Source organism: Conger conger, chromosome 3, assembly GCF_963514075.1.
Source record: "Conger conger chromosome 3, fConCon1.1, whole genome shotgun sequence".
NCBI classification, from domain to species: domain Eukaryota; kingdom Metazoa; phylum Chordata; class Actinopteri; order Anguilliformes; family Congridae; genus Conger; species Conger conger.
The window spans coordinates 53,002,839-53,019,461 of NC_083762.1; the positions used below are offsets into that span (position 1 = coordinate 53,002,839).

A 16,623-nucleotide genomic window follows, 5' to 3' on the forward strand; every position below is an offset into this window, starting at 1 on the left:
CTTGTATACAATAAACATTAGTGTTATTGTATAAATAAATACATGTATACATTAACATTAATCAATATTCTGTCAAATACAAACAGGTCTGCCAGTGTGTAATTTCTCCTGTTTTTATGATAAATGTTGAGCGAGGGAAAATCTCATTTGTTTTTATTCAGTGGACCTTAAAACTAGTTGTCAGTCGATTTTTTTCTTTCTTTATCTAGGGGGGCACAACTACACTTCTATAGCTGCAGTGCGTCCACAAAACGGCGCAGTGTGTCTTTAAAAGGTTGAGCAGGCTGTTGACGAAGGTTTCACGATTCTAGATTATCTAGCCATCTACTCCGTCCCCTACGCAGTTCTACGGACTAGAGGAGACAGTCTGCTACCAGCATCTTGCGCCATGGAACTCGCAGACAAGCCAAAGTCGTGGAGGTTCCATATTTTCGGAAGGAATACGGTGTTTCCCATTTTATTGTACTTGATATCTCAGGTTTGTGAGATGAACGCCGAGGACAGCGGTATGGAGGAACTTGCAACCGAAAAGGAGGCTGAGGAAAGTCATAGACAGGACAGCGTGAATTTACTGACATTCATTTTACTCCTGACATTAACCATTCTTACCATCTGGCTTTTCAAACACAGAAGAGTCCGTTTTTTGCACGAGACCGGGTTGGCCATGATATACGGTGAGTTTTTGTGCAATCTTTGTAGCTTGCTAGCTAGCCGTAGCTAGCTATTTAACAAGGCGAGACGCATTTCATCTCACTTAGCTAGAGCTTAATTTCCATACCCCTAACTAACCAGTGAATAAACCGATCTAGGTATCCAATTTGTATTGACTAAGTTTGTGCTGCGCAAGGTTGCTGATAAGGGAATTCTGACAAGTTAAATGGACCTTAAATGAATAACGGTGCAACAAATATTTGTGGTATCATCGTGCACAGCAGGCCAAATAGGTTCGTGCAATTTGACGCTTGCCAGCTAAACCCTGTATTGTGATTGGATTACCATTGTAACTGATTCCTGGAATTTACTAGCTATAACGTAACCATTTCGTCTTTTCGTCGTGGTTACCTCTTTGCAGTAGGCTACAAGCGATCCGATGGATGCGAAGTCATTAGACTATCATTTAAAAAATAGACCCCTTATCCAATTGTAGGCTGCCTAACCAAATGAAGTGTAATGCGCCAGTACCTTACACAATTCGCTTTTGTCGTACCTATAATCAAATGTCACGACGTTCGGAAGTGTTCTTGAAAGTATTTTCGCGTCAGCCTAGCTACTGAGCAACATATAACTAGCTAGCTAAACTAACGATTAAACCTAATGACCTGTGGTTATTATTGAATGACTCACTCCTTTCCCATTCCCCCACCTCCTTGTATCTTGACTACTTCTTGAACCAGGCCTGCTTGTCAGTTTTATACCTGTAGGCTACTTTATTTTGTATTGGCATGCCCTATTGCGTTTATTTACAAATGTACAGTATAGGCTACACAGTATTGGGTAGTTCATAGCGCGGAGCAGATTTATGATCGTAGAATTCCCACACGGGTGCTCCGACAGACAGACCAGGTCTCCGAAAGCACTTGTTTCAAGCAGGCTATTTGTTTGTTTTTCAGAGACTTAATGTAGCATGGCTACACCGAATTAACTTCCTTCCTCAACCCTTTAGCTTTGCTGAACACGAACAAAACAAATTGACGGAGCATATCATATGTCCTCTGATCCCTTCCTTTTTTAGATACGTATGTGAAGTGGCTCAGTGATGGCATGTGCTTTAAATCCCACAAATCCAAATATTCATATTACACTGCAGGCTTTCATTCAAGGTGTAAAACATATTTAAAATGGAAAAATATGTAGCCTATCAGTCTCAGATATATATGCCATTCTTGCATTTCAGGGGAAGCACTTGGTTGATGAATAGACAGTGACATGCACAAGGTCACTATTGTCGAAATGCTGGTTAACCAGACTAGGATATGAAAGTGACAGAATCGCCCATATTATTGAAACTGGTCGGAATGGCCGTGCAGGGAGACAGGACCTGATCTGACCTGTCAGCTGCAGAGCAGGAGTGAACCATTATTGTACACCCTACTGTTGGTCCCTCGTGGAAGTGATGATGTCATGCTGGGTACTCCTACTGATGGGAAAATTAAATTGGCTGAATGTATAAAAGGACAAAGCGGATGAGATGTGGTCTCACTCTGTGGGGATTGTCTTTGGCAGATTGATGGAACACATGATGCCCGTCTCGGATACAGATATTTATCATTGGCATCACATCCATTTACCGCTCCCCTGTCAAGTTAAGCTACAGCTATGGTAAACCTGTGGGAGTGAGTGTGCCACAGTGAGCAAGTTAGAATAACTAGCTTTGGCTCTGAGAGACGCCTTGAAATCATTTTAGAAATTAATATTTAAAATTATCTGTTGATATGTGGAATGGATAATTTCACACACTGAAATACTAGTTGCATATTTCATCTTGTTGATCTCTGGTTCGTTCGCAGTTAACTGGTCCCAAACTTCAAACTAGTGCAAAGAAGAGCTGTTTTGTGGATGGTTTTTTCTGGTGTAGAGGCCTGCCCAGAAACCAGAAGTTTTATATACACAGTCAGTGAGCACTTTATTAGGTATTTCTTAGACTTATTTCTTCTTCTGCTGCTGTAGCCTATCAACTTAGAGGTTTGACGTGTTGTGTGTTCAGAGATTCTCTTCTGCATACCACAGTTGTAATGTGTGGTTATTTTCATTACTGTCACCTTCCTGTCAGCTTCTCCTCTGACCTCCCTCATTAACAATGCGATTATGCCTGCAGAACTGGATGTTTTTCATTTTTCGCACCATTCTCTACAAAGTCCTGTCATTTCTATTTGCATTAACAAGCTGGTATACATATCTACCTAATAAATTGCTAATTGTATATACTAATAACTAGGTAGGACCTCCCTTTGCTCTGAAAACAGCCTTAATTCTTTGTGGCATGGATTCCACAAGATGTTGAAAACATTCCTTTGAGATTCTGTACCATGTTGACATCATGGCATTTCTGCAGATTTGTTAGCTGCACATTCATGCCACAAATCTCCCGTTCTACCACATCCCAAAGGTGTTCTATTGGATTCAGATCCGGTGACTGGGAAGAACATTGAGCTCATTGTCATGTTCATGAAACCTGTTTGAGATTAGAAGATTAGATGGTGGGTACATTGTGGCCGTGAAGGGATGCACATGGTTAGCAACAAAAGTGAAAACATTCCCCACACCATTGCACCACTGCCATTAGCCTGGATTGTTGACACAAGGCAGGTTGGGTCCATGGATTTCACAAAATTCACCAGACCAGGTTATGTTTTTCCAGTCTTCAATTGTCCAATTTTGGTGAGTTTGTGCCCACTGCAGCCTCAGCTGACTGGCTGACAGAAGAGGAACCCTACGTGGTCTTCTGCTGTTGTAGCCCACCTGACATGTTGTGCATTCTGAGATGCTTTTCTGCTCACCACAATTGTACTGCCGCTCACTGGATGTTTTGTTTTTCGCACCGTTCTGAGTAAATTCTAGAGACTGTGTGTGAAAATCCCCAAATATCCGCAGTTACAGAAATACTCAAACCAGCCCGTCTGGCACCAACAATCATGCCACGGTCGAAATCACTGAGATCACATTTTTTCTCCATTCTGATGGTTGATGTGAACATTAATTGAAGCTCCTTACCTGTATCTGCATGATTTTATGCATTGCACTGCTGCCACACGATTGGCTGTTTAAGTAATCATATGACTAAATAGGTGTACAGGTGTTCCTAATAAAGTGCTCAGTGAGTGTGTATATATGCACTGTGACCACTTTATTAGGTAGACCTGTACACCAGGTGGCTAATGCAAATGTTTAATTGGCCAATCATGTGGCAGCAACTAAATGCATGAAAGCATGCAAACGTGGTCAAAGGGATCAGCTGTTTTTCAGACCAAATGTCAGAGTGGGGAAGATGTCAACAATGGAATCATTGTTGGTACCAGACTCAGAAACCAAATTTGTCTGATTTCCTGGGATTTTACCCATGATAGTCTCTAGAGTTTGCAGAGAATGATGCGAAAAACAAAAAACATCCAGTGAGCATCAGTTCTGCAGGTAGGAAGGCATTGTTAATGAGAGAGGTCAGAGAAGAAGGGCCAGACTGGTCGAAGCTGACAGGAAGGTGACCGTAATGCAAATAACCACACATTGCAACAGTGGTATGCAGAAAAGCATCTCTGAACACAACGCATCAAACCACTAGGGGACAGGCTACTGCACTAGGTGACTTCATTAAGTGTAAGAAAACAAGTCTAATAAATACCTAATAAAGTAGTATTTTCACTGGTGTGTGTAGAATATTTGCTTGTGTCTTTTGAAAATGGGATTCGGCGATGTATATTACAAATTCAAATGTGAAGCATTTTCTTCTCAGTTGTCCTCTGAACTGACACTTGACGAGGTTCTGCACAACCAAGCTTTGTTGTTTGTGTGCGTAGTTTCTCTTTGTAAGTCTAGAGGTATAGTTTTCTGTATGGAGTTTATTGTCACAGGAAACCTTGCCAGTTGCCTCACACTGGGCATAACTTTGCCCTATTGGTCACATCGGGGACTAACATTGAGTCTTGCATGTAACTGTAGCAACATCAGTTGTTTCCTGAATGAGGAAGAAACTATTAGGCTAATTATTGTTGAAAAGTGATATTTGGAAAGGCATTTTATGTTTAACCATTGTCCACTCATAATATTTTCTATATTACAATATTTTGCCAGTGGCCCTAGAATTTAGAGAGCAGTCTTTTTAAAGTTTCTGTTTTCACTATTGTTATGGGAAATCACTATCTTTTTGAACAAGCATCCATAGTATCTTAAACAAAACTATATGTGGAGACCCTGGTAATGCCAGGGAAACAGTTTTTTATGAACTGGTCTCAGATGACCTGATCTGATTCCTCAAAGACTGAAACATTCTTCATGATGAGAAATTTTTTCCTGTTTTACTGAAGCATCCATAGGAGGTCAATGCATGAAGTAAATGTTTCTCTTTGGGATTGGGAAACACTCTATGATGAGGGAAATGGAGGTGATGGAGAAGGGAAAATGTTGTCCTCTGGTGTTGCCATAAGGTAAGGTTTCTTCAGCGTCGCCTCATTTTGCCCTGTTTGGTCATCAGCAGATTGCGGTTTTTCAGCTTTAATGCATTACCTTCTGTCACGGTGCTTCTCTGGACGATGCTGCATGTACAATACTGTGCAGAAGTCTTAAGCACCCTAGACTTTATTATATATATATATGGGTTTTTTTGTGTGTGATCGTATGAAAGAACATATTTGATATTTCCAAATATTCATTTTCCAAAAGATTTAATTTTACAGAGACATTTTTGTATTCAATATTCAATAACATATTACTGTAAGCAATTGATTACTTTTTACATAAAAACTTGATCAAGGCTGTCTGAGATCAGAAGCAAGGAGCCAACCAAAGTCTGCAGAAGAACTGTGGCAAGTTCTCCAACATGCTTGGAACAACCTCCCTGCTGATTGTCTTAGCCAACGCTGTCCTGCCGTTCTATATCTCAGAGAAGTGATGCAGTTTTAATGCTGGGTGGTCACAAAAAATACTGATTTGATTCAGTTTTTAACTATTCTAATTACTATTTACTAAAATTACTAAATTACTAAAATGTGATGTAAAATGTATAGTGCGTTTATTTGTATAGTACCTTTCATTTAATTATTTTTTAATAATTGTCTGTATAGAATGTTATATAGGTGCCGTAGACTATACTGTTCTGTAGATGTTGTGAAATGAACGTGAAACGCTAAAAGGGTGAGCTAGCCTTTATCCTGAACCGCCAGTGTTCTTAGCCATTCCTTCTCTGTAATTTGACACAACTACTGGCACTGCTACACAGACCCCCTCACTACCCTCCCCATCTCTCTCCACCCCTGCCGTTTCTCGGCAGTGTCAGATAACGGCCACGTGCTGGAAACAAAAGTAACTGTCTACTAAAAAGCGACAATGGCTTTTACAATCAAAAGAAATGTGAGTGAATTCACCCATGTGGCGAAAGCACTGACTGGGCCCTGCTGGATATTGTCCAAAATTAGTTTTTAAATTCTGTCTGTTACTTGCAAAAATAATTATTCTCTATCTAGTTGGCAACTGATAGAATTGCGGGCATTTGATGCACAGATGGTCTGAGGCTAGTGGAAACAAGACCTGGCTATATTGTTACTTATTATTGTCATGTTATTTCCCCGATGTCAGCAGGTGACATGTTTTTCGCTGCTTGAAGGGGAAACCATCTAGACATTGCTCTTCTACTCTGACATTAGTTGATGTAACCAGTTTTTTTTGTCACAGCCACATCTTTTGACTATATCTTTATCTGCAACAAGCTGTGACTGTCATTGGGATACAACTCCTCTTCCCATGAAGTGGATGAATGTACACCTCCATTCACTTTGATTGAAGAACGCAGTTCAATGGTGAAAATAAATATAATGTTGATATTTCAAAAGTAACAATCGTCATATTTAAGATAACTGAAGGATTTGGATTTTGTTGTAGTTGCATCTGAAATGCAGCCAATAAATTACGATGAAAAGGGAGAGCCTGAATGTCATCATTGTCTGTTAATTTTCTCTGTTATTGACTAAAGTAGCCTGCGTCATGCATTAGAAATGAGGTGGGTAAATTATTCATAAGGTGAGGATCAGCTTTGTAAATAATGATTTTGATGAGTTCCCTTTGAAGTATTGTGCTTGTGCAAATGTCAACAGAATTGTGCTAAAGCTGTCAAACCTGTTGTTGAGTGACAGGATAGTGTAGAAACAGACGGGGGATGTCACATCAGTGTTTGGGTGCGGCATCATCAACGTTCTGCAACGGCAGAATCAGACCGCAGCGTACACGACCGTTTCATCAGCGTAATAAGTCCCGCTTTCTCCTGTCGTTATTGACAGTCGCAGACTCGTCTATTTAAAAGCACTGTCGTGCTTCGGAGTGAGCAAGTGCGTACGTGTTCGCATCAGAGAGCGTGTGCTGGTGGGAGGGTTGCCAGGCTGCGCGCAGTTAGATCTCGGTTTGTGTGGCTGGTTTGAGCCGGTGCATTTTCCGTTTCTGCCTGAGGGAGAGCCAGTGCCTTTGGGGGATTAATGAGCATGGCACCGTGTTCTGATGAAATATGTCTTCCATTTCCTGTGACCCTCTCCTGACTTGCAAACAAAGCTTGTCACAGCATCCAATGTCAAAGTACAACACAGCAATAAATATACTTTTTAATAGACGTAAACGTATCACCCAGGGAAGGATATCTCACATTAATGGACGGCATCGACCTGTAGGCCACAGAAAGTCCCCTGCATTGGGAAATATAAAGAATTACATATTGCAGTGGGGCAGGGCAGAGCTCTGAGGCTATGGTTTGTTTAAAGTTTGGTGTGGGCTTACAGAATATCTCTGAAGCGGTTTTAGCCGAGGGAACCGAGGTGTCAAACAGGCACGTCCCTTCACTGGCAGCCCCAGGAGCTGCTGCCCAACTGGCATCTCTCTGAACAAAGCAGTCATTCTCTCTAAAGGGAAGCTTTGCTGCTGTGTGTCTTCCATGTGTAATTCCCTGATGAGTATATTGGGACATTCTGTTTGAATTTGGATGCCAAATTATTATTCCTATGGAGGAAAGATGTTTGATGCATTTTTGAAATTTAGATTATAAATGCTTGTTGAGGTTGAACTTGAAATCATTTTGGGCTCTTTATGTGCCTGGGCGTGTATGTCGATCAAATGTCTCAGTTTCCCATTCCCTTCAGTTGATCCTTTACACACATCCTCATTTCTAGTTCTCCTCCTCGTTTGACGTCAGTCAAAGTGCCCCCCTGCCCTGCCAGAAATTCCCCCAAAAAGAGCCGTTTCACAACTCACATGTGTATGCACCATATTGTGAAGGTAGTGCTGCTCTTCTGTTTCAGCTTGTCCTTAAGACCACAATAGCACAAAGCAGTGAAGCACAGCACTACGGTGACCCACTTCTGAATTTGTAATGTTTGCTTTCCACAGTGTGCAGTGTTGTGTTTTTGGGTTTTTTTCCACTTGATGCAGTTTGAGTGCACGCTAACCTCAAAGCAACCTGACATCAGGCAGTCCTAAGCACAACAGATATAAAGCACACCATAAGGGTCAGAAGGGGACAAACTGCTTTTGCCTGAAATACAGGATTTCCCATGTAAGACAGGGCAGTTGGAAACTTCAGTCCCACCTGTGACTGATCTCTATGGGCAAGTGCGTCCATTCATTAATGGGCCGGCCTATGTCTCCCTGTTTTGGAAGCTGTCTGACCAGTATTCATGACCAGATGCACGATCACCTGCATTCAAATACAGAAGCTGATAAGGCCAGTTTATAATTAGGTGATGTATGATCATCTGAAAAATATTGCTACATTGTCACCAACATTCCATTATTGCTTTAATAGTATAAATATAAATGCATCGCCTAGTTGAAGATAAAGATAATTACAGATGTGATCTATAATAATGTCTCAGCGATGGGCACAATGATGATCGAGAGAACATCAAATCGTTTGTAGTTCTAGTATAAACTATGTTGCGACCGTCAAATATGATAACGATCGTACAAACTATAAACTGGCCTTTTCTCCTCAGTGGCACATGGGACTAGAGGCCTGTTGTAGCACCGGGATGCACCTCAGTGGCTCATGAGCTGAGAATTATAAGGTTCTCACTGAGTTGGTGTCATAAATATGTTGTTTATAGGGCAGTAAATACATGTGAAGTTTTATACAAAAATACTGTTTAGAAATATGCAAGGTTACATTTTAAAAGTTGTATCTGCTTGGAGCCCATTCACTTTGGAATTTTTGAAGCTCAATATGCGTGATGCCTCTGATTTGATGCCATAGCTGCAGTGACTTAGCTGGTTAATTGCAGGGTGGAACAGAAGCAGGCAGCTGATTTGATGTCGTAGCTGCAGTAACATAGCCGGTGGATTGTAGTGTAGAACAGAAGCAGGCAGCTGATTTAACTCATGTCAGATGAGGTGCATTGTCAGATGAGGTGCAGTGTCCCTGCTCCCTCAACGGCGGAAATGTGATGGGTCTGCAGCTGCTGTTGGGACACTGTTTGTTGTATTGTTTAAAAACGCAGGCAGTATCAGTCTGATTGCAGGCATGCCTCTGTAGCTCTCTCACCCACGGGCTGCAGATAAGAGTCCTCCCTTTGACCTATGCTGTTAATCATTTTAACATCTCTCCATAGGTTCCTTCACTCCTCCTCCTGACCTATTTCTATGTACTCCCCATTGGCGTGTTGGGATCCTGTTTAATGTGTGTTGGGGTTATTAGGGCTAAAGTGATCTGTCCCCCTGACTATCAGTACTAGGTCAAGTTGCAGTCTTTGCTCTGAGTGGGGTTTACATGCAACCGTTTTGATGCAAATTTTGAATTTGCGAAGAAATTAAAGCTGAGTGGAAATACATTATCACAAATGTCACGTATCACAAACACGTTTTTACGCTTGGCTGAGGTGGATATGTTGACGTATCGAAAGAGGAGATGGAAATGGAGATGGATTGATTTTTCAAACAAATTATAACATGATGGGGATATATGTTTTAAAAAAAATAAATAAATAAAATAATTTACCAGGGACAGTGCACATTCATCAACATTTTCAGTTTCCACATCAATGTAAATGTGCCAGAGTTAGCTAATGAGCTCATTTTAATCTGTACTCCCTAACCTGCATGTCTTTTGGAAGTCACATGCTTCTGCTCTAAAAGGCCCAATAAAAGGCAGCTAGCCCCAGCTGGCTCTCATTTGATTGTGTAATCCTGTTGCGTACTCTCAGAGTACTCACATAATAGTAATTTTGTTGATGGGAACACACTGATACACAAGACTTTTACGGTCTTTTCGGAAATTTGCTGGGACCAGATACTCACTGGTCTTAGCACACAGGAAGCAGGACCTTATACAGGGGGGACTGAGGAAATCCACTAGCAACCTTATGGCCCTAAAACACCTCTTTCAATGCCTGTATTGGTCCAGTGTGTCTTTCTCCTTATCATTTCTTCTTCCATTCACTCTTTCTCTTTCTTTCTCTCGCCCTCTCACTCTTTCTCTCTCACAGACTACTGAATGTATTTATGCTATACGATTCTCGTAATAGTATTTATTTTATTGAATTTATTTATTCATGCCTTCATTTATATGCTGGGGACAATGGATGCTTCTTGGCATGGATGTATGCGCACAGTGTATTGTAATGGGAATGGCCCAAGGCTAATTTTCAATTTTTAGCCCCTGCAAGTCAGCCTGAACAATTCAGCCTGGTATGAAACTGTCCCACTATAGTCGCTGCAATAATGGAGAGGGAACCCCTCCCCCTCCCCAGCCCTGTCTGATGGAGTTTATTCAATATTGCAGGGAATTCAACAAGGAGGTCTTTTCCCTGTGAATGAAGTTAAAGCTGAGCTTAATAGCTCCAGTGTTTGCTCTCCAGCTGAGTGAGTGAAGTGGGTGTTAGAGCTTGGCATTATGCTGACATTACTCTTGCATTACTCTATAGCATGGTCCATGAATATACCATTTCCTCCCTTTTTTCAACATAGCTGGGGATGTCCCAATATTCCTTACTCACTCATGCCTCTCTGCCTCCCTCTTCCAGTCCAGCACCCATTGTTCATTGTTTTAAGTTGAATATTGTTGAATATCTCAGAAATTGCTGATCTCTTTTTTCACACGCAACAGTCTTTAGAGTTTGCAGAGAATGGTGCAAAAAAGCAGCAGGGGCAAGCCTGCCTTATTAATGAGAGAGGTTAGTGGAGTAAGACCAGACTGGTCAAAGGTGACAAGAAGGTGACAGTTATTCAAATAACCACACACAACAGTGGTATGCAGAAGAGCATCTCTGAACACACAACACATCAAACATCTTAAGTGGATAGGCTACAGCAGCAGAAGACCAATACATCAAGTCTAATAAATACCAATAAACTGCTCACTGAGTGAAGCTTTTAAATGATTGTGTATTATACATGCATGCAACCTCTACATAACATTGCTGTGCAAGCTGCTTTGGAGTTACATTAACTGTATTTTCTTGCTTTCAACCAAAAACCGTCATACCAGGCATTGTAAAGGCAACGGGTCATCAGAAACATCTGTAAATATTTACAATATCCTTCATTGCACTCAAAAACTCTGGATCACTCAAAAACACACTGAAGCTGAAATAATACCAAAGAACCCCAGAAAATGAACTGACTTGGCTGCCTTTCATAAGCCTGCTGATTCACAGGCCCGTAGGAGCCTTTTTACTATATAAAAGGATAACATCTGCTCAAGACGGATGTAAAAATCTGGATGTGGTGATTTGAGGAGGGATAAAAGTCGAGAGAGAGGGATTCCAATGTTTCCTTTTTCCATTGGCAGAAAACAATGTTGGAATGTGGTCTTAGGATTTACAATTGTGCCCGGTGTTCCCCCTAGTACATATCTATTTCCTTTGTATATTTCTTCTGTAAATATGAATATCCTTTCCTGTGGAAGTAATGTCTCAAGCAGGATTTTGGGTGCTTTCACCTCTATCAAGAGTGGTCCAATATGTCTTTAGAAGATATTTGCCATAAATATTGGAAGGTTTTGAATACGAAAGCAGTTACTTAATAATTCTATGTCAAGATGTTACCAAAAAACTTTATCAAAGGATGTATAATAGGGACAAGTTTGACTTATATTACATATAACATATTCTGTGTAAAGTTTTTATGAAGAAAATTTGCGGGGGCCCCAGTTTTGCAAGCCGCTGGTGTAAGGATCTCTAACAGAACCGTGCCTAGCCCTGTGTGGTTCTGCAGGCCGCGGGTTTGCTGCAGACGGGGCTTGTGAATGTGTGGCACAGATGTGGAGAGCTCAAGTCTCTCCCTGATGTGCTGGTATGCCTGCGGAATGCTAACTGCACACTAAGTGCTGTGCTTCATTGTCCCTGTGGCCGAAATGGGGTGATCGAGTTTTCCCACAATACTTCAATTCAGCCCAGTCCCTGACGCTCGGACAGGCAGAAAATGCACTTTGTAATGCGACATAGTCCATCCGAAGATTACACCCCATGTCTGTTCTGTGTGTAAGGTAAATACCAAATGTATTCATTTCATGATGCGGCCTCCGCACTAAAGTAAGTCTAGGTGTTAAGGTTTATATGGTAAAAAAAAAAAACACTTTAATGTTCGCGTTTATTTACAATGTTTCGCAAGATCAAGAAAGACATGATTTTCCAGTGCCGACATTTGCGTTCTGCAGCCATCTGTGATACCTGGTCCGGGATACTGTCAATAAATTTAGAACTGAAGTTGTGTTTTGTTTGCTGATGACGTATATTTATTCGACGTGAATACATTACATTTACATAACCGAAGCTCTTCTCCAGTGAGATTTTAGCATTTGTACACCATATCCATTTAAACAGCTGAATGTACAGAATACTAAAGCAATTCATGTAGTACAAGTACCTTGGTCACGAGTATAACGGCAGTGTCTAACCTGGGAATCGAACTTGCAGCCCTTTGTTCACAAGCCCAGGAAAGGGTTTTTCACCATTATTCTTTTAAATTAGGAACAAATATGACAATTGTCATGAATAATTTATAACTAAGAAATAGGTATTAAGTTACTTGATTTCTTGGGGCCTGATTTTGCATTCACTGGTTCAATTTCCATTTTAGCATGTTAATTCCGTGTTAGACTTCAAGTATTTATGCTAAGCTATCGGAGTCAGTAGCCTACCTCCTTCAAAGTGAAGAAATACACCTTACAGAAACTATGTGTATTTGTACCACTTTCGCTTAAGTTTTGAATGTGCGCGGATCACTGTGCTCAACCAGTGGATGACAGAAGAGGATACATGTGTGTTCAGTGGTTATAGTTCCAACTGTCTAACTTCTCCGAAAACAACGTCTCTCGTTTTATTTTTTCCCCGCTCATGTATTACACGTGATACCTCGTAATTAAGACCGCTTTGGAGTTGCTTTCAGGTGTATTTCTTCACTTTGAAGGAGGAAGGCTACTGACTCCTCTAGGCTTCAAGTATTTATGCTAAGCTAACACATTATGCTAACAACATTACCTTGCACTAATTGTAAGTCGTTCCATTTGTAAGAGGGTCCTAAAAAGTACCTGATTAATCTTCAGTAAATTATGTTGAATATTATATTTAGTTGGAACTATTTCCTGAAGCACATCTAACCTGTGATTGCTGAACTCAAGGAAAGAAGTACTTGCAAGATTTAAAAAAAACTATATTAATATTTATAAATATAAATAAGAATAAACATTATAAAATCAATCTGTTCACATATACAGCCTCTGGGAACATAATAAACCCCGAAATGCCCTATACTTGCTGTTGTAAAGTTGTCTGTTTGTCTGAAAGTTCTGTAACTATCTAAAATATCCTGCATTACACGAAAGAGGAATCCCAGAGAAAATGATGTATCCCTACAACTGATGGCAGCCAGAAAGATGTTTGAAAATGTTTGCAATTGTTGGCTAATGTTGTTAGCTTGTTGAATACCTGTTTGACCTAGATGTTCCAGTTTGCCAAACTTCACCTGGCATAGATTGCATCTGTTCTCACAGTTTATGGGTCTGCTTCTTTAAAATGCATCCCATAATGCAGTACTCACAGCTGCCATCTGCACTGTGGCGGTCAGTTCATCCACCATTGTACTGGAGAAGAATTTCCCTGATTTCCGATGGACAAAACAAGACCAGCTGCTTCCGTAGGCCAGTTCTTAAGCAGTAGGGCCTTACGATAGTAATGTTTTGTTGGTTTGGGAGGGAGAATGATCTGGAGGACAGAGGGGGTTCTGTCATGGTTGTGATTCTCGGGTTCACCCTGTGGCAGTTAAACTGAAAACGTCTCTGCACCCACTATGTGGGAGGTGTTTTTTTTTTTTTTTTTTTTTAAACCAAATGTTCAAGGGCCTACTATCTATTGCTACAGGGGTCTGTATCCCTGGCCATGGAGATCTGCAGTGTCTGCTGGGGTTTGTTAGTTCTCCACTCTTAATTGATGAATTAGATAGTTGATTGCAGAGGTGACTTGCCAGACCTGATTTCCTCACTGATTCCTTACTGATTTTAAGGTATAAACAAAAGAACAAAAGAACTTGTGGCTTTGTCTTTTTGTCTTTTTGTCCTGTGACAAAGATTTAATTGAAATAGTATTTACCACATTTGGTACTTTTTTAGGTTATTTATTTTTACTTCTGCTTTAAGGGCAGGTTGGACTGGTAGGTACTTTCCTGCTGCTTGGCCTTTTCTATTGTTTTATTTATCTTGCTGTATTCATAAATCCCACAGTCAACCGTGCACAGTAGATCACTTTCAGAAAGATATGTGATATGTACAGAGCGCTTAAGTGTGAACAAGGTCACAGTTGTTTTTATCTAATATAAAAGGCATTGAGAGCCAGTTGGCTGAAGCTGTATATATTGATTGTGCATGAAAGCTATTCAGGGTCACTCACTGCATGATTTGAGGTGTATTAATCATGCAAATCTTTACCAATTGCAGACCTTCTATGATGGATGGAACATTTTTACAGATCAGAGCGCACGGTTGTTACAGTTTGACTGACCATGCGGTCAATGTAGTCTCGTATGGTTTTAACATATGATACGATTTAACAGGGCTTGGGGGTTAAGGAGAATGTATGGTCATCTGTTGGTGAGTTGTAGCTGTGTAATTTGTGTAATGCAGCAAGACGATGTTTCAAAACACAATGGCAAGTCCACATCTGAATGGCTGAAAAGAAGCAAAGTTAATGTTTGGAGTGACCCAGTCAAAGTCCTGACTTGAACCCAATATACTGTGGTAGGGTCCGAAATGAGCAGTTCATGCTCAAAAACCTACCAGTTTATCTAAATTAAAGTGAAATTAAAGCAGTTATGTAAAGAGCGGGCTAAAAGTCCATCACAGCGATGTGAAAGACTAATTTTAAATAACATGACAATTTTTTTCTAAATGTGGTGCAATCAGTAAAGGTATCAAGTTTAAGGGGGCAATTACTTTTTCACGGGTGTTTCGTAACTTTCTTCATTAAATAAATGAAACGATAATTTAAAAAAATGTTTTATGTTAACTCAGGTTCCCATTTTGTCCAAGGATATGAAACCATTCAGTTTGACAAATATGCAATAATAGAGGAAATCAGGAAGGGGGCCAAGTTTTTATTTGCGGCACTGAATGCTGATGACACAACTCTTTATTGCTGTGCCCCTTTATTGATGTGCCCAGGCCTTTCAAATACTTCAGAATGCTTTTAATTATATTCAGTCTGCACACTTGGATCTGCAGTCCTCGATCGAAGGCAAGACTAAACATCTAGTGTTTTGAAGGTCTCATTCCCACTCTCTGCATGAGCTGAAAATCAACACTTTTGATGGCAAGTGCATTGAAAGAATATCTTGCTATAAATGCCTTGATCTGGCTTGTTGATTGGCTTTGTTTTAAATTACAAATAGATAAATGAATTGAGAATCTGAGAATAACGTTATAGGCTTCTATTTTAGGAATACATCTTGTTTTTAGTTTTAAGATTGATAGGAGACTCATCATAGCTATTTCACCTGTTTTTTAACTGTGGAGACGCACTGTACACACAACGTTCTGCAGCTTTACATGCATTTAATACAGTTTATCATAGTGTTTTGCAGTTCATTGCAGGTACTAAATTTTAAACCTTTTTTACACCTATAGCCTACCATTTCATCCACTGGTAGGCCAATATATTCATCTATAAAACTATAATCGGTCTATTTCAGCTTTCTGCTTATTAGAACTTCACATAATTATCACTTCTCTTGTGATACTGGCAAAAGTCCCTCGTCCCTCTACTGAACTTGGAAAGCTGGGTTTCACATATTTTTCACCATATAGCTGGAATAATTTGCTAAACATCTTAAGCTTGACACATTAATTTAAATAGCTGACTTAAAACAGGTAATTCATGATATGTACCCGCTCTTAACCTCTGCTGTTCAATTACTCTTATACTAGCGTTTCATTCCTCATTTGATGTTTGTAACTTCATTGTCAACTGTCTTGTTGGGTAAATATGTCCCCCTTGCAAAAGAGATGTTGATGGGTGGTCTGTAGCGTAGTGGTTAAGGTAAATGACTGGGACAACCAAGGTCGGTGGTTCTAATCCCGTAGCCACAATACGATCCGCACAGCCATTGGGCCCTTGAGCAAGGCCCTTCACCCTGCATTGCTCCAGGGGAGGATTGTCTCCTGCTTAGTCTAATCAACTGTACATCGCTCTGGATAAGAGCATCTGCAAAATGCCATTAATGTAATGTAAAATCTCTATGGGGGTATTGCTGTTTAATTAAAGGTTAAATAATAAAAACAAATGGTTCTTTGTATTGAGTGGGGAGTTCTTTTCTCCATTGTATGCTGTGAGGGATCTATGGTCCTCTCTTCTATAACCTGTGCTGTTCACTGGTTGTCACGTCACACTGCTCAGTGCTAGGTCCGCAGGGTTATCGGTTAGCTTTTGTATTGGCCACCAAATGATACTCCAA

At 40.4% G+C, this 16,623-nt stretch overlaps 1 protein-coding gene across 2 annotated transcripts in view; it reads left to right on the forward strand.

Annotated features, from left to right (window-relative positions):
• The first annotated feature begins 302 nt into the window (after positions 1-302).
• slc9a7 (solute carrier family 9 member 7) overlaps positions 303-16,623 on the forward strand; it is a 58,304-nt gene continuing 41,983 nt past the window's right edge. For both annotated transcript variants that reach the window (XM_061234588.1, XM_061234589.1), the window contains exon 1: positions 303-674. In XM_061234588.1, the coding sequence (XP_061090572.1) occupies positions 389-674 (286 nt within the window). In that variant the 5' untranslated portion in view covers positions 303-388. The remainder of the gene's footprint in view (positions 675-16,623) is intronic.